A 21890-nucleotide genomic window follows, 5' to 3' on the forward strand; every position below is an offset into this window, starting at 1 on the left:
AATAATTTTAGTATTAGGGATTAAATTGATAGATTTTTAAGTTAGAAATGAAAAAGGATTGAATTGTAGAATAAATTGTAAATTTTGAGTAATAGAGACTAGATTGTTAAAATTTCAAAATTTAGGGATTTAAGTAAAATTAGGGAGTTAAATTTAGTTGAAAGTGGAATTTGTATGAAAATATAAGATTAATTGTAAAGAAATAAAGTTAGTCTCAGTTTAGGGACTAAATTAGAATTTAGACAAATATTGAGTAAAAATTTAATATTCAATATGAAATTGAATATTGTATGGTATTGATGAATTTTAATTGTTTGAATTTCGTAGCTAACGTCATACCAGAACCCTCGACTAAAAAGGAAAAAGATAAAGCCGACGAGGAATAGGTCGGAATTTTCGGTTGGATTTCTATAATCCGAATTTAGTTGTTAATTGTTCTAATTCAATTTAATCTATATGGTTAAGTGTTGAGGTGAGAATTATTGTGTTTTGCAATTGAAATGGATTGATTTAGTATGTGATAAATTTATTGTATTTATATTGATTGAAATGGTATATATATATCGAATATATTGATTATTTGAATTGAAATAAATATTGGTTGTATTTGAAAAGTGAATTGAAACCCTATTAACTGTGTTGGACTGAGCCGGATATAGATGGCATGCCATAGGATTGGAAAAGTTCAGGGATTTCTTCGACTTTGAGTCAATGAGACACTGGGTGTCAAGTTATTACTTCGGATATATTCGATGAGGCACTGGGTGCCAATTTACTTCAGTTTAGCCGATGAGACACTGGGTGTCAATTTACTACTTCAAATTATCTGATGAGGCATTGAGTGCCAAACTGGTGTGTTTTGGTTGGAATCCGTGTATCCGTCCGAGTTTGAGTCGTGTTAATAGGGGTAAATGAATAAATAAGTTCTATAATTGATATTGAAATGGTATGGTATGAGAAATAGAAATGAAATAGTGAATTGAGTGTGGAATGAATAAAGCAATTGTATAAATGAAATGTGAGTTAAATTGTGAAAAGCAATTTCTATAGCAAGTGATGAAAATTGAGTATTGTATGGTTTTAAATGTTCAATTCTGTTTAACATTTTATTATACATATTATATTATTCTATCTTTAAATATTCGGATTATAGAAATACCACTAAGTTATACTCAACGTAAGGTTTTGTTTTCCTTGCGCAGGTTAGGTACTTAATTTTGATCGCCGATTCAGCATCCAATAATGGTCCCGAACTCAAACGTGGTGATAATTTATCCTTTTGTGTCGGCATGTACCTAGGGTGTCTAAATAATAATTTTTTTGTGGGTTGATTGTAAAGTAAATGGGATTATAAGTTTAACATTGGTTGGTTATATACATATAATATGTGTTTATGTTTGAGGTCGTATTATGGCATATTTTAAGTTAATGCTAAAATGAACATGATTTAGGTAAAATAGGTTAAATTTGGCATGTTTACAAGTTGTATTTGAATGATGTTCTATAGATATTTTTTATTGATATAATTGTGGTACCTATGAGGGTATATTGGTTAGGCGCCTAGGATGATTGTTATGACATTTTTTGGATGCGTTAGATTGTGTTTTGAAATTATGTATGATTGATCGGTAATGCTCTGAAACCCTATTCCGGTGATGGATGTGAGTTAGGGGTGTTACACAAACAATGTCATTCCACCTTCATACCACGAGTTCTAATTGCCCCCGGCATTAGCAAACTGTTAAGAAGTGACAGCAACCAAAGGCTTCAACTTAAGCATCCTTCGCCAATTCCAGCTACTAATTGAAGTAGAGTCACATCTAGAAAACTCTTACCCTTTAACACATATTCACTAACCCAAGCGATCCAAAGAGACCCCTTTCCTGCAAGCAAGGCACAGATAAGCTACAAAATACAAGTTTGATTCCATTCTACCGCATTTTTTAGTCTCAAGCCCCCCTCAGATTTAGGTAAATAAATCGTCTTCCAACAAACACGAGTCCCTCGCCCCGAGCCAACCTTCCCTTTCCAAAAAAAGCTAAGACAAAATTGACAAACCTTCTTGAGAACACTCTTAGGCATTAGAAATTGATGATTCTAATAGGCTTACATGCTAAAGATCATAGCCTTAATGAGTTGCAGTTTACCAGTATAACGCAAGTGCTTAATAAACCACGCTTGAATCCTGTCCAGAATCCTATTGGTTAAAGCAGTACAGTCAAACTGAGACAACTTTCAAGAAACAAAAGGAACACCAAGGTACCTCATTGGCAGCCTACCAACTTTAAACCCTGTGGAAGTAGTCATGAAAGCCAACTCCTCTTGAGCAACCCCAGCAACAAACAATTCACTTTTGGAAGTGTTGAGTTGCAACCCAGAAAGCAAGTAAAACTGCTGAATAACACAATAAATACTAGCCACTGAATAAGTAGTACCCTTAGAAAAAATAAAAAGATCATCGGCAAATATGAGATAAGTCAACCGCACTCGAAGACACTTAGGATGATACTTGAAGAGAGCATTTATGGTAGCAACATCCAATAGTCTGAATAACACATCCATTGCAAGCACAAAGAGGTAAGGAGAAAGAGGATCTCCTTGCCTAATATCTCTCCTCCCTCGAAAGAACCCCACAAGGCTTCCATTAAGGGAGATAAATAATCAAGGATTACTTCAGCAAACTTCAATCCACTTCAAGAATTTTTTAAGGAACTTTTGAGCTCTAAGTACTTAAAGCAAAAAGCCCTAGTGCAAAGAATCAAACGCCTTTTGACGATCAACCTTCAAGGCATATCTAGGAGAAATATGTCTTCTACCATACCCTCGCATTAGCTCATGAGCCAACATAGTATTATCAGTGATACTATGCCCTCTAACAAAGGCACTCTGATTATTAGAAATCAAAGTAGGCAGAAAATGAGTCAATCTATTAAACAAAACCTTGGTTATGCATTTATAAACTAAGTTGCAACAAGAAATAGGCCGAAAATCATTTACATAACTAGGATTATCACACTTGGGAACCAAGGAAATTGAAGTAGCATTAAAGGTAGCCAAGAAAGTGAAAGATGCAAAAAAATACTGAACAACCTCAAGAAAACTAGGCTTCACTATACCCCATGCAGATTTGAAGAAGAAAGCTGTGAACCCGTCTGGACCAGGGGCTTTCTCATTCCCCTGCCCAAAAATAGTTGTCTTCATCTCCTCATTGGTAATAGGGCTAGTCAACACAAGATGAGCATCATTAGACAATTTAGGTAGTAACTCTTGAAGCAAAAAATCTGGGCACTCAACAACATTAGAATCAACTGCACTGAACGCTTGAAGCAAAAAATCTGGGCACTCAACAACATTAGAATCAACTGCACCGAGAAGATTATGATCAAACCCCAAAATCACTACAGTAATTTGATCAAAAGATTCCAACCGATTACCAGTTGCATCAAAAAGAGAAGTAATAGTGTGCTTATTCCTCTTAACTGCAACAATACTATGAAAAAAATTGAATGTTTTGATCCCCCTATAACACCCCTTACCCGAGACCATCACCGGAATCGGGTACGAGATGTTATCCAACTTAACTTACCAATTCGGAGCATAAAAATTTGCTTTTAAAATTAAATTCACTGTTCACAGCAAAACTGTCCATCTGCGTGATTGTCACTAATTTAATTATATCTCGAGTTACGAAACTTGAAATTTAAATCTGTAAATTTTCCCTGAAACTAGACTCATATACCTTCTTACCATAAAATTTTTAGAATTTTTGGTATAGCCAATTAGTACAGTTTATTCATTGAAGTATCCCTTGTTTCACTACTTGACAGTTCTGAACTCCTGGCATTAAAAACCAATTATCTCATTGTACATAATTCATATAAGGTTAACATTTATTTCTTTTGAAACTAAACTCACTAAGGAATATATACATATAAATTATGACCTATAATTCTTTCTGTGAAATTTATACTGATTTTCTAAAGTCAGAACAGGGGACTTCAAAAACTGTTCTGACCCTGTCACACTAAAGTTCAAATATCTTAGAATATAAAATTCCTTTGCCTATACTGTTTCTTTCATGTAAAAATAGACGTGATAAGATTTAATTCTATATATCATTCACTCTCTAATTCCATTTCTACTATTTATGGTGATTTTTCACATTCACGTCACTGCTGCTGTCAAAGAAACTGCTTCTTTGTATTAACTACCATTTACACATATATAACACCAAAACATAATCTTTACTAACCATTTCAATAGCTAATCTTAGCCATTTCATATGAACATACTCAAAATGATTAAGACTCTATACATGCCATGGTTTTAAACATTCTGAAAAACACATAATACTGAGATGGTTATGATAGTGTGATACGAGCTTCGACGATCCCAAATTCGAGCAAGCTTAAATCACTATAAAACAAAGGAAAGAAAGAAAGGTGTAAGCTACAATTAGCTTAGTAAGTTACATGTAAACAGTAGGTACTCATTTAATAATTGACATTTCTCTCATACAACTAATCAAACATTTCTTAGCAATTTCAATTACTTACACATGCATAATCTTACCCATTTCACTTGCACATGCACTCATACACTTAACATTTATCACATCTGCTCATTCTTTTAAAACGTACCTGCATACACACTTCATTTCATATTCACTTTAATTCATTAATAATCCCGTTGAACACTCGGAATATACACAGATACGTAGAGATTTAGCACATAAGTGCCACACTGATATGTAGCCGAAGCTACCACTGTTATGTAGTCGAAGCTACCACTGAAATGTAGCAGAAGCTACCACTGATATGTAGCCGAAGCTACCACTGATCAATAACACTGGAAATCTCAACAGGCCTGCTCACACAAGCTGTCAGGTGTCTGTAACACATGCTAGATCACCCAGCACCCGGGACTCACTGTAACACTGTAACACTGATCTCTAGTGACATGTCACTTGTATCCACTTCTATTCCTAAGTTCAACCGGGAATTTACACTTAACACTTTATTTTAAACATTTTATCACTTAAATAATTCATGAATAATTTTCCTTCCACATTCAATATTAATTCACATATCAAATATAATTCACAATTTATAAAAATATAACTATTATTTACACGTAACTTACCTCGGATGCAAAACGACTATTTTTGTAATTTAGTTCCCCGATCACTTCCACTATTTCTTCTTTCTTGATCTATATTAACACAATTTAATACATTTTATCAATATTCTATTCAAATACAATTCATACAAAACATGTTGGCAAATTTACATTTTTTTCTCATAACTTTTCAAAAATTCCATTTTTGTCCCAAAGCTCGTAAAAATAAAATTCACTAAATTCTTAAATTTCAAACTTCACTAAATCATATTTCATGCTCATAACAGCCCTCAATTTCACAAAATCACAACTTTATGCACACTTTACCATCCTTCACAATTTAGTCCTTTTTCAACATTTTCATCGAAATTCATCTAGTAAAACTTGTAATTAACACTCCAAACATTCATTATCTAACATCACTAATCAATTTACAATTACATCATGAATGAGTCAATTTTTAAACTTTAACTTCATATAAATTAAATTGTAGAAACATGAAATTCAAGCATCAATAAGCATAAAAATACGAAAATAATTAAAAACGGGGCAAGAAATCACTTACAATTGAGCTTAGAATGATCAAGAACCCTAGCTACGGTGACACGAATTTTTTTTGGCAGCAAACGTTTGATTTTGAAGAATATGGACACTTATTTTCTCTTTATTTTGCTTTTTTCTCAATTTAGACAAAAATGCCCTTGACCCATTACTTAGATATTTTTTTCTAGAATTACCCTTTTGTGTCCATATCACTAATTTATGGTCTAATTGCCACATAAAAACTTCCAATTACATGCAATAATTCAATTAAATCATTTAATCACTAATTAGACACACTTTGCATTTTTTTCAATTTAGTCCTAAAAATTCAATCAGGCACTAAATCATTAAAATTTCCTATCCATATTTTCACACAATATTTCAATCAATCGGAAATTAATAAAACTTTATAAAATTAAACTATTTCACTTCGAATTTGTGGTTACAAAACTACTATTCTGATTAGGCCCTATTTCGGGCTATCACAATTCTCCTCCCTTAGGGATTTTCGTCCCCTAAAATCTTACCAGTGAATAAGTTGGGATATTGTTTCCTCATAGCCTCCTCAGTTTCCCATGTTGCCTCTTCCACTCCATGTCGTTGCCATAACACTTTCACTAAACCAATTTCTTTGTTTCTCAATTGTTTTACTTCTCGTGCCAAGATTCGAATCGACTCTTCTTCGTATGTCATATCTGATCGAATTTCCACTTCAGTCGGTGAAATCACATGCGATGGGTCCGATCGATATCGCCTCAACATAGAAACATGAAACACATTATGAATTCTTTCCAATTCCGGTGGTAAAGACAATCGATAAGCCACTGGACCAACTCTTTCTATCACTTCATACGGACCAATAAATCTTGGACTTAATTTACCTTTACGGCCAAATCTCAAAATTTTCTTCCATGGAGACACTTTCAAAAACACTTTATCACCCACTTGAAACTCAATCTCTTTTCTTTTCAAGTCCGCATACGACTTCTGTTGATCCGATGCAGCTTTCAAACAATCACGAATTATCTTTACTTTTTCTTCGGTTTCTTTTACCAAATCAACTCCATGTAACTGATTTTCATTAAGTTCAGTCCAATATAATGGAGTCCGACACTTTCATCCATACAACGCTTCATAAGGTGCCATTTTTATGCTCGATTGATAACTATTATTATATGCAAATTCTGCCAAAGGTAAATATCTTTCCCAATTACCTTCAAATTCCAATACACAACATCTCAACATGTCTTCGAGTATTTGAATTACTCTTTCAGACTGTCCATCGGTTTGGGGGTGGAATGCTATACTAAAATTCAATTTAGTACCCAATGCCTCTTGTAATTTCTTCCAAAACCTTGAAGTAAACCATGGATCTCTATCAAATATAATAGACATAGGCACACCATGTAATCGGACTATCTCAGCAGTATACAACTCAGCTAACTTGTCAAGTGAAAAACTCATTCGTACAGGAATGAAATGAGCTGACTTAGTCAATCAATCAACTATCACCCAAATTGAGTCTTTCTTTTTCGGTGACAATGGCAATCCGGAAACAAAATCCATAGTAATTCTATCCCACTTCCACTCCGGCACCATAATAGGTTGAAGTAACCCTGAAGGTACTTGGTGTTCAGCTTTTACTTGTTGGCACACTAAACACTTTGTCACATACTTAGAGATATCTCGTTTCATACCTGGCCACCAATATAATTTCTTCAAATCATTGTACATTTTTACACTATCGGGGTGAATTGCCAAACAAATATCATGTGCTTCTTGCAAAATTTTCTGAATTAAATCAACACTTTTTGGAACACATACTCTGTCACGAAACTTTAAACATCCATATGAATCAACCCAAAAATCAGAATTATCGTCCATTGCACACTGAGTCTTTTTTCTTTGCAATTCATTATCCACTTTTTGAGCCTCACAAATTTCTTGAAGAAACAATGGTCTAGCTTTTAACTCTGCAAACAATGATCCATCTTCAATCAATGTTAATCTCGTATTCAAAGCTCAAAGCAAAGAGAGACTTTCTGCTCAAAGCATCAACAATTATATTGGCTTTTCCCGGATGATAATCTATCACAAGTTCATAATCTTTCATCAATTCCAACCATCTTCGTTGCCACAAATTCAGATCTTTTTGTGTCATAACATATTTCAAACTTCTATGATTTGTAAAAACACGACATTTCTCACCATACAAATAATGACGCCAAATCTTCAAAGCAAAGACAATAGCAGCCAACTCCAAATCATGGGTAGGATAATTTCGTTCATGCGGTTTCAATTGTCGAGAAGCATACGCTATCACTTTTCCTTCTTGCATCAATACACATCCGAGCCCATTTAACGACGCGTCACTATAAACAACAAATTCCTTTCCTGACTCGGGTTGCACTAACACTGGTGCCTCAGTTAAACACTTCTTTAATTTTTCAAAAATTTGTTGACACTCCTCGGTCCATTCGAACTTAACATCTTTTTGCAACAATTTTTTCATCGGTGAAGCTATTATCAAAAAACCTTCTACAAATCGACGGTAATATCCGGCTAAGCCCAGAAAACTCCTAACTTCAGATACATTTCTTGGAGGCTTCCATTAAACTATTGCTAATATCTTATTTGGATCCACTCGAATGCCATCTCCCGAGACAATATGCCCCAAAAATCCAACTTCACTGAGCCAAAATTCACTTTTGCTAAATTTAGCAAACAATTTCTTTTCTCGCAGAGTCTGTAGCACAATTCTTAAATGTTCGGCATGCTCAGCTTCACTTCGGGAATAAATAAGAATATCATCTATAAACACCACCATAAATTTATCCAAATAGGGCTGAAAAATCTGATTCATCAAATCCATAAAAATAGCTGGAGCATTAGTCTGACCAAAAGGCATTACAAGAAACTCATAGTGGCCATACCGGGTTCTGAAAACAGTCTTTGGCACATCTGACTCTTTAACTCTTAATTGGTAATATTCAGATCTCAAATCAATTTTGGAAAACACTGTGGCATCCTTTAACTGATCAAACAAGTCATCTATTCAGGGCAATGGATACTTATTCTTCACTGTCACTTTGTTAAGTTGACGATAATTAATATACAATCTCAATGTCTCATCCTTTTTCTTCACAAATAGCACAGGAGCAACCCACGGAGAGAAACTTGGTCTTACAAATCATTTATCTGTCAACTCTTGTAATTGCACTTTTAATTCTTTTAATTCAGTTGGTGCCATTCTGTAAGGAGCAATCGATATTGGAACAGTACCTGGCATTACTTCAATACCAAACTCTACTTCTCTAATCGGAGGCAAACCTGGCAACTCTTCTGGGAACACATCTAAATATTCATATACCACTGGCACTGATTCGATCCTTGTTTCAGACACTTTTGTATTCAACACATAAGCAAGATATGCTTCACAACCATTTTTCAAATATTTCTTAGCAGACATGGTAGAAATCACAATTGGCATTACATTTGACTTATCTGTTTCAACCCGAAGAACTGTACCACTACTACACTTCAACTCAAGAATTTTCTGACTACAATCTATCTTGGGCTTATGCAATGTCAACCAATCCATTCCCAAAATAACATCAAATTCATCAAATGGCAACAACATTAAGTTGGCAGGGAAACACTGACCTTGTATCATCAAAGGACAACTTTTGCATATTTTATCAACTATCACATGCTTGCCTAAAGGATTCGACACTTTAACCACATACTCAGTCAATTCAACACACAAATTGTTATCAAACACTAAATTCATGCATACATATGAGTGAGTAGAACTAGGATCAATCAATGCAAGAACATTAGTATCGTAAAGAGAAAATATACCAGTGATCACATTAGGGGAATATGCTTCCTCTCTAGCTCGGATGGCATAAGCTCTCGCTGGAGCTCTCGCTGAAGCTCTCGCTTCAGATCTTACAGTAGTGTCTTTTGTTACACCTTTACCACTAGTTCCAATCCCCACATTTCTCGATGGTCTTCCTCTAGTAGTCACACTGCTCGATCTCACATTCTGAAACTTTTCTATCTCTTCCCTTTCTAGACAATCTTTCACAAAATGATCTTGAGATCCACATTTAAAACATGCTCGGATGATTAAATAACATTCCCCCAAATGTCGTTTTCCACAATGTTGACATTCCGGTCTAGTAGGTTTAACACTACCTACACTTGCCATAGAAGTCGCTTGAGCTTTAGAACTTGAATATTGTCTTCCTCGATCTCTTTGGAAATTCACACTAGAAGCATTCGATCGAGTATTCATTTCTCTAGACTTCTTCGCTTGAGACTGAAATGACTTGCCCATTGATCTTTTTATTGCATCTCTTACTTCACTTTCCACATTTCTTTTCTCTTTGCTCAATTCTTCAGCCTTGATAGCTCTTTCAACTAGTACCACTAACTCTTTAATTTCAAGGATTCCCACTAACAATCGGATATCCTCGTTTAATCCATCTTCAAACCTTTTGCACAATGTAGCTTCATTAGATACACACTCTTGGGCATACTTGCTTAATTTGACAAATTCTCGTTCATATTCGGCTACCGTCATGTGCCCTTGTTTCAATTCAAGAAACTCTTTTCTCTTTTGATCAATGAAACGTTGACTTACATACTATTTTTGGAATTCTTCTTGAAAGAAATCCCATATAACTTTCTCTTTAGGCACCACCACTTATATAGCACATTTCCCACTTTCTTCTGGAGTACAAGATAATTCATCCAACACTCTGATGGTATTATCAAGCCAGAACTCTGATAATTCATCCAACACTCTAATGGTATTATCAAGCCAGAACTCTGCTCTTTCAGGATCATCATTTACATTAGCTCGGAACTCTTCGGCTCCATACTTTCAAATTTTGTCCACTAGAGGCTTTGACAATCTTAACACTTCAGTTTGTTGAGGAGCTATGGGAACAGCTTAAGGAATAGGAGGGGGCGGAGGAGGTTGAGCATTAGGATTAGTTCTAACAAACTCAGTATACCAATTGCTCATCATAATGAGAAAAGCTTCCCTAGCCTCATCTCCTTGACCCTGAGTCTCGGGTCGACTTTCAACAGGCACATTACTTTGAGCATCATCAGCTGTATCTCGATTAGGATCCATTACTATAAAAAAAACATTTTAAGATGTCAGGAGTCGTCACACTATCATTATTCAATTATGGCATGTATAGATAGTCTATTACACTCGCTACGTTAGTCCGAGAATCGACTAAACCGTAGCTCTGATACCACTAAATGTAACACCCCTTACCCGAGACCATCTCCGGAATCGAGTACAAGATGTTATCCAACTTAACTTACCAATTCGGAGTATAAAAATTTGCTTTTAAAATTAAATTCACTATTCATAGCAAAACTATCCATCTGCTCAACTGTCACTAATTTAATTATATCTAGAGTTACGAAACTTGAAATTTAAATCCGTAAATTTTCCCTGAAACTAGACTCATATACCTTCTTACCATAAAATTTTTAGAATTTTTGGTATAGCCAATTAGTAAAGTTTATTCATTGAAGTATCCCCTATTTCACTACTTGACAGTTCTGAACTCTTGGAACTAAAAATCAATTATCTCATTGTACAGAATTCATATAATGTTAAAATTTATTTATTTTGAAACTAGACTCACTAAGGAATCTAGACATATAAATTATGACCTATAATTATTTCTGTGAAATTTATACTAATTTTCTAAAGTCAGAACAGGGGACTTCAAAAACTGTTCTGACCCTATCACACTAAAGTTCAAATATCTTAGAATATAAAATTTCTTTGCCTATACCGTTTCTTTCATGTAAAAATAGACTTGACAAGATTTAATTCTATATATCATTCACTCTCTAATTCCATTTCTACTATTTATGGTGATTTTTCACATTCACATCACTGCTGCTGTCAAAGAAACTGCTTCTTTGTATTAACTACCATTTACACATATATAACACCAAAACATAATCTTTACTAACCATTTCAATAGCTAATCTTAGACATATCATATGAACATACTCAAAACGATTAAGACTCTATACATGCCATGGTTTTAAACATTCTGAAAAACACATAATACTGAGATGGTTATGATAGTGTGATACGAGCTTCGACGATCCCAAATTCGAGCAAGCTTAAATCACTATAAAACAAAGGAAAGAAAGAAAGGTGTAAGCTACAATTAGCTTAGTAAGTTACATGTAAACAGTAGGTACTCATTTAATAATTGGCATTTCTCTCATACAACTAATCAAACATTTCTTAGCAATTTCAATTACTTACACATGCATAATCTTACCCATTTCACTTGCACATGCACTCATACACTTAATATTTATCACATCTGCTCATTCTTTTAAAACGTACCTGCATACACACTTCATTTCATATTCACTTTAATTCATTATTAATCCTGTTGAACACTCGGAATATATACAGATACGTAGAGATTTAGCACATAAGTGCCACACTGATATGTAGCCGAAGCTACCACTGTTATGTAGTCGAAGCTACCACTGAAATGTAGCAGAAGCTACCACTGATATGTAGCCGAAGCTACCACTGATCAATAACACTGGAAATGTCCACGAGCCTGCTCACACAAGCTGTCAGGTGTCTGCAACACATGCTAGATCACCCAGCACCCGGGACTCACTGTAACACTGTAACACTGATCTCTAGTGACATGTCACTTGTATCCACTTCTATTCCTAAGTTCAACCGGGAATTTACACTTAACACTTTATTTTAAACATTTTATCACTTAAATAATTCATGAATAATTTTCCTTCCACATTCAATATTAATTCACATATCAAATATAATTCACAATTTATAAAAATATAACTATTATTTACACGTAACTTACCTCGGATGCAAAACGACTATTTTTGTAATTTAGTTCCCCGATCACTTCCACTATTTCTTCTTTCTTGATCTATATTAACACAATTTAATACATTTTATCATTATTCCATTCAAATACAATTCATACAAAACATGTTGGCAAATTTACATTTTTTTCTCATAACTTTTCAAAAATTCCATTTTTGTCCCAAAGCTCGTAAAAATAAAATTCACTAAATTCTTAAATTTCAAACTTCACTAAATCATATTTCATGCTCATAACAGCCCTCAATTTCACAAAATCACAACTTTATGCACACTTTACCATCCTTCACAATTTAGTCATTTTTCAACATTTTCATCAAAATTTATCTAGTAAAACTTGTAATTAACACTTCAAACATTCATTATCTAACATCGCTAATCAATTTACAATTATATCATGAATGAGTCAACTGTTAAACTTTAACTTCATTTAAATTAAATGGTAGAAACATGAAATTCAAGCATCAATAAGCATAAAAATACGAAAATAATTAAAAACGGGGCAAGAAATCACTTACAATTGAGCTTAGAATGATCAAGAACCCTAGCTATGGTGACACGAATTTTTTTTGGCAGCAAACGTCTGATTTTGAAGAAGATGGACACTTATTTTCTCTTTATTTTGTCTTTTTCTCAATTTGGACAAAAATGCCCTTGACCCATTACTTAGATATTTTTTTCTAGAATTACTCTTTTGTGTCCATGTCACTAATTTATGGTCTAATTACCACATAAACACTTCCAATTACATGCAATAATTCAATTAAGTCATTTAATCACTAATTATACACACTTTGCATTTTTCTCAATTTAGTCCTAAAAATTCAATCAGGCACTAAATCATTAAAATTTCCTATCTATATTTTCACACAATATTTCAATCAATCGAAAATTAATAAAACTTTATAAAATTAAACTATTTCACTTTGAATTTGTGGTTACGAAACCACTATTCCGATTAGGTCCTATTTCAGGCTATCACACCCCCTCCCTGATCCACTGCACCCAAGCTTTTTGTCAATAAAAACATGCTTTATCATCTTGCAAAACGAAAAGGTCAGCTCTCACCTGATCAATATGACCATTTATAACTAGATCAACCCGCAACAATGCAAGCTGCAAGCTCTCCAGCTCCTTAGCCTTAGCCTTAACTCGAGTAGAAATATTACCGAAAGCCTCAGAATTGAGCATCTTCTAGACAGGCTTAAGTCTCTTAAGCTTGGTAAATAACTTCAACATAGGATCACTTACCATAATAGGCTATCAAGATTCAACAACAAACTATAAAAACCTATCATGCTTAGCCCAAAAATTAAAGAAACGAAAAGGTTTTGGCAAGGATTGCACAAGCCACTCCAACCAGATAATAGAATGACAATGATCCGAACAACCAAGGGCAGCAAACTCAACCAGTGAATGAGGCAGAAACCGCAACCAAGCTACATTAACAAGAACTCTGTCAAGCTTCTTCGCAATTATTTTATCCAATTTAGTCCCTAAACTTAACAATTATTCTTATATCGGGGCCTAAACTTGGCAATTGTTTCCATATTGGAGCTTGATCTTTAGAGTTTTCAAGGATTAACTTGGACAAAAAAAAGTTCAAGCCCCAATGTAGAAACAAGCTAAGTTCAGGGCCTAATTTGGATAAAAAAAGTTCAGGCTCCAATTTGATAACAATTGTCAAGTTTAGATCCTAACTTGCACAAAAGAAAAAGTGATTTAACAAAACCCCAAGGACTTAAAACGACAGCGTTGAAGGCAAAGCAGTACTTTGCATTTGCCAAATGCCAGGCTTTAGGGTTCTTCTTCCTTCATCTTTGTACCTCTCCTAGAAAAACCTGAAATTTATTGATTGAATGAAATGGAGATGTATTATCTCTCCAGAAAACACCTCAATCAAAAGCTTTTCCCTAGTCCCCATTACTATCTGTCTTCTCTTCTCTTTGCCCTTTCCTCCAAATCACTCCCTCCCCTCTGTTCAACCCCCCAAACCCAGATTCTCAGTTCCCATCAACTCCACACCATTCCCACTCCCCATTCTTCAACCCCTTTCATTTCCTCATCTGTGTCTTCCCCATTTCCTTCTACACGATACCCATTTTCCAGATTTTTAAATAAACCCGATTTTAGTTGGTTTCGCGGTTTCTCAGCTTCTTCAAGAACGAATGCGAGTGGAAAGCAAGTTTCTGAGATTATCAATTTGATTCGAAGCGGTTCTAATGATTTAGAATCCAAATTGGATGCTATGAATATACGTCTTTCCGAGGTATTATTGAACACAATTTTCCGAATTTTGAATCGCGAGAAAATCCCTGCATTACGTTTCTTCAATTGGATTCGAAAATCCCATCCTGAGTTTCGTCATGACTCTGATATTTATAGTTTGGTTGTTGATAATTGTGGGAGATCAGATGATTTTGATTCTATATTCAATCTTTTAAATGATTTTAGGATTCATGGGATTTGTTTGAATCAAAAGGCTTTTAGTTATTTACCTGTTATGATATCTAATCAAGCTGCAATGAAGGAATCTATATGCAAAACAATGGAAATATTGAACAAAATTGGTGGTTCTTGTGGTGTTACTGGTACCCATGCTTTGATTGAAATGTTATGTGCTTTAGGTTCGTTTGAAATGGCTGAATATGTGATTACAAAAACAGTGAAACGGTTATCAAATTATGGCATTTTGATCCGTTCTCGAAGCCGTAAAGGTCATTTCGAAGAAGCAAAACGAGTTCTCGATGAGATGACTGGAACCGGAATTACACCGAATTGCCAGATTTTCAACTATATACTCGGTTGTTTACAAAAAACCGATCAAACCGACAAAGCTTGTCAACTGCTTGAATTCATGGTCGAAAATGGTTGTCCTCCTAATGCATTAACCTATGAGATATTCATATGTAATTTGTGTAGACATGGTAAATTAGATATGGCATTCGACTGGCTCAATAAAATGGAATCGAAGGGTATCGAACCTCGACCGACGACACATGCTGCTTTGATCAAGGGGTACTTCAAGTTACAGCAGTACGAACAAGCACACCAGTATGTGGTTGTTTGTAGTGATAAGTATAAGACGGTAAGCAATATGATTTACAGTTTGTTGGCTAGTCTTTATAGGAAACAGGGAAAACCGGTTATGGCACAAAGTGTGCTTTCGGAGATGATTGAAAAGGGTCTAAGTCCGAACTTTACAGTGTATATGCATGTGAGGAAGCACCTTCAGAAAATAGGGAGAGAAGATTTGGCAAGAAATTTGGAGAGTAGTTTTTCTTGCTTCATTTCACAACCAAGTGCAGTTAATGGCTGATAATTTGGCATAAATGAGCTTAGTTGAGGTCCATGAGGTAAAGGAGTGAGGAATTTTTTTTCCCTTGATCAATCATGTACAAGTAATTTAGGGTAGAAAAAAAATACATGTTACTTGATCTCGGGTGTGAGTGATGGTATGGTATGGTAGGATTTTTTAAAAAGTTTTTTTTTGTGTGTGTATTGGATCTGACATGGATACTTCAAGAGAAATAAAGTCTCGAAGCAATACATGAAACGAAGAGAAGAATGTTGCTTTGTTTGAATTGCCTTGATTTTTTTACACGAGTTCTGGATTTAGTCATTACCGTACTCTTTTAATTGTTGTACATTTTCAGTGGTAAAATCCAATTTAATGTTTATTACCTTTTATATTTTTTGAATTTTAAAATTTCAATTTTTAAGCTTTTTTTTTTGTTAATAATATGTAACATGACATTTTAGATACAACAATCAAATTGCAGAATTAAAATTTAATAATTATTGTTTAATCAAGATTAAAATTTAACCGTTACCATTTAATCAAATTATAAAATTAATCAAAATTTAAAATTTTTAAAAAAAATCATCACATCTTATAGTAGAACTTAACTTTTTCTTCTTGGCCATTGTTCGAACTTCGATTCTAAGACACAGATAATGACATTGACATTGCCATTTTAGTAAAATGGAGAAAATGTTATAAATGCTAAAATTCGTATTTCGCGAGTGAAATAAACTCCGATATCTTACATTGATAATGTAAACAAACCCCACAAAATTTAAAACCAACACACAATGTGAATAGATTTCTGTAACATTATATATATCAAAAGGAAAGATTGCACTTTTTTTTTCCTTTCCTCTCATTTCATCTACCCTCTAATTCTTTCATGTCTGCTGACAAGACAAACTATGTGTGCATTGATTTGAAACCCTCTGTTAGAGGAACGACCTTTGCTGATAATTTAGACTGCAACTTTGAAACAGCTTGTCGAATGTCCTGCAAATATGTAAAGAATGAAACATTATACATAACTTACAGTTGGTATAACTGCCAAGACCCTTGTATTATAAGTCAAATTACATTTTGCCTCTTCTGTTCAAAAAATGGATAAATTAATCTCTGTTTGTTAGATAAAAAAACAAATTAGTCATTTTGTTAAAAATTCCATCCATTTCTACTGTTAAAATCTGATCCTTATTCATCAGAATGAGGTATGTCTAGTTATTTTGTCAGCCACGCCAGTTTTTAATAATAGAAATGAATGAAACTTTCAATAGAAAAGACCAATTTGCTTTTTGATCGAATGTACAAGGACAAATTTACCTATTTTTTTGAGTAAAGAAGACAAAATGCAATTTGACTCCTAGTATAGGAGTTTCGATAGTACTTTTACCTTGTATTCCCTCATGCATGTTAACAAAAAGATTTTATCTGATGTGTACCATTTAAATGAACTGCTACTGTATTTTAAACAGCGGAGAGTGCAGGTAAGACCATTATGTCGAAAGGAATAATTAGCTACAATTTCATTCGGTTATGTAGGGAAAAAGGAAGGAAGGAAGGAAAGAAAGAGCTGAATATTACTCGACCATGTGCATAATCTATGTTTACACATACAATATAGCATTGTCTACCATTCCATGAGATGGAATGAGCCTCGGTTCAGAATATTATTCACCAAGGAAGGTTTTAGGTCAATCCGCCTCTGCCTCCGATGTAAGAGAACAATCGCATTGTAGCATTTATGTAGAAAATGGAACAAAGACAAGTTATTCGATTAAATGCTCACCTCTATACTATAGCGGGAAGAGAAATGAGTTAACAAGACAGCTTTGTTCCTGATCCACTGAACATTTTCAATGATCTGAAATTTAAAATCGTATATCGTTAAAAGTCATTAATAATGTAGTAACAATAGAATGGGATAAAATCAATGATCAAACATACCTCTGATAAATGTGTATGACCGTGTTGTCTTGCATGATCAATGCTATAACCATCATCAAGGAACGTTGCCTGTAAAATATATATTTCCACACCAGAAACACAAAGATTATAAATTGCAGAAAGTTGTGAATGTTGGTCCAGAGTGGGGATGCGAAAGGAATAGATGCCTTACTGGCATCTATGACCGTCATAAGGCATGCGAAACACATGCAGGCAGGAGCCTATCACAATTTATTCATGGATTTCATTAAGTATGGTACTTGTCTCATCATATCATCCCATTGCGCTGTGTCCTTAACGCTAAGTTAGATCACAAATTATACAGTAAAAGTATCATGGAGGCCCTTATATTAAAAGTCGGATTGCATTTTGCCTCCTCTACTAAAATAATGGGCAAATTAGTCATTGTATATTAGATCAAAGAGCAAATTGGTTCTTTTGTTAAAAATTTCATCCATTCTACTGTTAAAAACTGATGTACATTAGTGTGAGGTACACGTGGCACACCATATGTCACTGTCTGGTTATTCCGTCAGCCATGGCAGTTTTTAACAGTACAAATGGATGAAATTTTTAACATGAGGACCAATTTGCTCTTTTGATCTAATATATAGGGACTAATTTGCCCATCTTCTGAGTTGAGGGGGCAAAATGCAATCTGACTCTTAGTACAAGGGCCTCAATGGTACTTTTACTCAGATTATACGAATAGTTCCAACATAAACAGGTGATATTACCACAGATGCTGTAAAAAGTATTTTCAGCATGCAGCTAACATGGGAAAGAAGATGAAAAAGTTTGTATTCGGTCTATATACCTCAGTTATGAGAATTTTGGCCCTCAATGCATCCGCATTACGTGGATCACGCATGTATTCTGCTGTTGTATCTCCTGTAAAAGCCACCTCCGGAGACAATACAATGTCTGTGATCTGCAAAGTAATGTTTCAAGTCAAATAAATGCCTAAAACTAAGGAATCAAGCCACTCTATGTTATCAAAGTCGCAGACCTCAACACCAGACTTCTTCAATTTCTCGATCTGTTTCCCTTTCAGATGAATGTACTGCTTCTTCAGCTTTTTTCTAACAGAGTATATAACATAACCCTGAAAAGAAGAAACAAATAACTTCATCTTCATCGATGTTTTTACCAAGGGAAGAAACTACGGCGCCTCATATTTTCATGCACATTTAACAAACAACTCAAAGATGGATTCACATTTTCGCCTATTTCATAGTCTCGTAAAAGTACCATGAAGGCCCTTGTAGTAGGAGTTAGATTGCGTTTTGCCCTGTCTATTCAAAAAATGAGCAAATTTGTCCTTCTACGTTAACTCAAAAAAGTAAATTGGTCCTTTTTATTTGTACCGTTAAAAACTGATGTAAAAACTAATGCGGCCGATGGAATAAGCAGATAGTAACATGTGACGTGTACCTCATGTTAACGTATTGGGACCAGTTTCCAACAATAAAAATGACTGAACTTTTTAACAAAAGGACTAGTTTGTACTTTGACCTAACGTACAGGGACTAATTTGTCCCTTTTACGAATAAAAAGGGCAAAATGCAATTTGACTCCAACTACTGCAGGGGCCTCCATGGTAGTTTTTACCTTCATAGTCTATATTGTCTCTTTACATAAGAAGAAGAAAAGTTAGTAAGGCATACCTGGCTTGGTATAACATGGTGAGTTCTAAATGGTCGGACAACAATGTCATTCCGTAGTTCATATGTTTCACCTGAAAAAGCCTAAAGTTATCTTCAAGAACAACATGAAAAAAAAAAAAAACTGTGATGAAACCAACATACCAACATCAAGTGCGACCAAATCAAGGTTTAGTTCCACTTGTCCCATTGTCCTGTGAATATCCAACAGCTTCTCCACATCTTCTTTAATACATGGAGGTACAAATACCGTCGGAGGCTTTAAGTTATACAAACCACGGCTAGCCACATACATCGGCAGCCCACCCTGAGCAAGTAAACACCATATCAGATTATAGTAATACATAAACTTTGAGCTAACCTTAACAACTGAAAGTGCACATGATATTCAAATAAGTCATGCTTTAAGTAGTACAGAACACAGCTAGCTGCATACATTGGCAGCCCACCCCGAGCCAGTATACACTGCATCAGATTATAGTAATGCCTTAAACTTAGAATTTGAGCTAACCTAAAAGTGTACATAATTTTCAAATAACTCATGCTACAAACCACAGCTAGCTACTTACATTGGCAGCCTATCTTACTCGGACTCGGGTGTGAGTGTTGCATACAGGTATGTATTCAGCACAATGACCAGGTTTTCAATGTTTTTCCTTGTATCCATGTGTCATTCAAGAAATACGAAGAGTTGGACTAACATAGTTGGCAGCCCACCTTGAGCCCGTCAACACCGTATGAGATTATAATAATAACCAGAGCTTAAATTTTAAGCTAAGCCAAAACAACAGAAAGTATACATGATTTTCAAATAACCCATGCTTTAAGTTGTACAAACCATGGCTAGAGCAACATACATTGCACAGCCCACCCTGAGTCAGGAAACAACATATGAGATTATAGTAATACCCAGAGCTTAAAATTTGAGCTAAACCAAATAAACTGAAAGTATACATGATTTCCAAATAACTCAAGTACAAGCAATGGAATTTCTAGCAAATTTGACCACAAAAACACCATCTTTTTTGGCCAAATTATGGAACTTACAATGTGGTCAAGATGAGCATGAGTGATGAAAACAAAATTCTGATGAATAGCACGAGCAGGGCACCTCCCGATATCAAAAGCAGACTTCAATTCAGGGACTATGACACAGGTTTCATGGCCACCAATAGAGAGTCCTTCAATGAAGTAGCCTTCAACTTCAATACCCTTTCTCGTGACAGCAGCTCTGGCTTTACGGTACTCTTCTTCTTCATCTATAGCACGGCTGATGGTTGATAAATAGCCGGAGGTTTTGAGGGATTTAAAGGGGCTGGCTTGGGTTTGGAAAGAGAGGCTTTTGTGGGGTGGATGAGGTGGATAAATGGGGTGGTGGAATGGGAAAATTGAAGGGATTTTGGAGGGTACAATGGGGAGAGAGGCTTGCATTTCTTGTTTATTTGAGATGGAATTGAAGCGAAACTGCATATAAATTTTGAAAAAAAAAAAGTTTTGATCGGCGAGTGAAGAAAATGAGTGGGTTTAACTGAGTTATATCGGTTTCACTGTTTCGTTCTTTGTTTTCGAGCGCTTTATCAGGGAAGACAACCAAAACGCTGCGTTTCGGAAGTCAACTAAATAGTCAAGGGATTTTCTTTTTTTACAATGATAAGAAAACCTTTTTAATATCTGTTAATTTAGAAAATTTAGCAAATTAGTCTTTGTTAAAAATATTGAAATAAAAAAAAAAAGATATGCATTAATCTTCTCTCATTACAAGTGTCTTATCTTCTCAATACTGGAAATGCAAAATTTATTGCTTCCTCTTTTTTGCTCACCTTCTTCTTTGCTCTGATAGCCCTATTCTCATTGTTTCAGCCTCGCCAAACACAAACAAAAACAACCCTTTTTTGGTTTCTCTCTAGTTTAATTGTTTCGGTTCTAGAGTTTACTTGCAGAAACCCAAACCCATATAATTTTGTTCTTCTTTTCTTTTAGATTTTGTTTAGTCTTTTTACCAGGTTGCGCTTTCCAGTTCAAACCTTGATTTTAAATAAGAAAATTTGTATATATTTATTTTAGATTGAGATTCTAACTCAAATTAAAATTTTTAGTTGTTGGTTTTTCGACCTGCTTTTCTACTAAATTACTTTTTTGTCTTTAAATCTTTTCTTAAAAGTTTTTTTTTTGACAACAATCATAATTACTATCCAAATTTTCACAAATACCTTTCAGAAGTAATGGTAAGCTAACCTTCAATGTGTGGGTGGTGGGTTAACGAGTTAGGTTGGGGAGATTTTTTATTTTACTTTTTCTGAGTTTCTATCATGTGAAAACATGTCTTAAATTTAGATTAGATGGTGCCATAGAAAATCCACATGTGTATATTTTATTTTTACTTTTTTTA

The 21890-nt window shown here is 34.6% G+C and overlaps 2 protein-coding genes across 2 annotated transcripts; one reads left to right on the forward strand and one right to left on the reverse strand.

Moving 5' to 3' along the window:
* Positions 1-14450: 14450 nt before the first annotated feature.
* LOC121219128 (pentatricopeptide repeat-containing protein At1g09900) lies at positions 14451-15905 on the forward strand. Its single transcript, XM_041096806.1, has one exon. The coding sequence runs from the start codon at positions 14451-14453 to the stop codon at positions 15903-15905; it is 1455 nt and encodes a 484-aa protein (XP_040952740.1).
* A 708-nt stretch (positions 15906-16613) lies between these two features.
* Positions 16614-21084, reverse strand: LOC121219392 (tRNase Z TRZ2, chloroplastic). Its single transcript, XM_041097474.1, has 8 exons — positions 20549-21084; positions 19646-19808; positions 19505-19575; positions 18847-18942; positions 18655-18768; positions 17838-17906; positions 17680-17754; positions 16614-16886 (listed from the first exon to the last, which is right to left on the reverse strand). Exons 1-8 carry the CDS (start codon positions 20969-20971, stop codon positions 16797-16799), a joined length of 1101 nt encoding a protein of 366 aa, XP_040953408.1. The 5' UTR covers positions 20972-21084; the 3' UTR covers positions 16614-16796.
* Between the last annotated feature and the right edge of the window lie 806 nt (positions 21085-21890).

Source organism: Gossypium hirsutum, chromosome D07 (assembly GCF_007990345.1).
Source record: "Gossypium hirsutum isolate 1008001.06 chromosome D07, Gossypium_hirsutum_v2.1, whole genome shotgun sequence".
Lineage (NCBI taxonomy): Eukaryota > Viridiplantae > Streptophyta > Magnoliopsida > Malvales > Malvaceae > Gossypium > Gossypium hirsutum.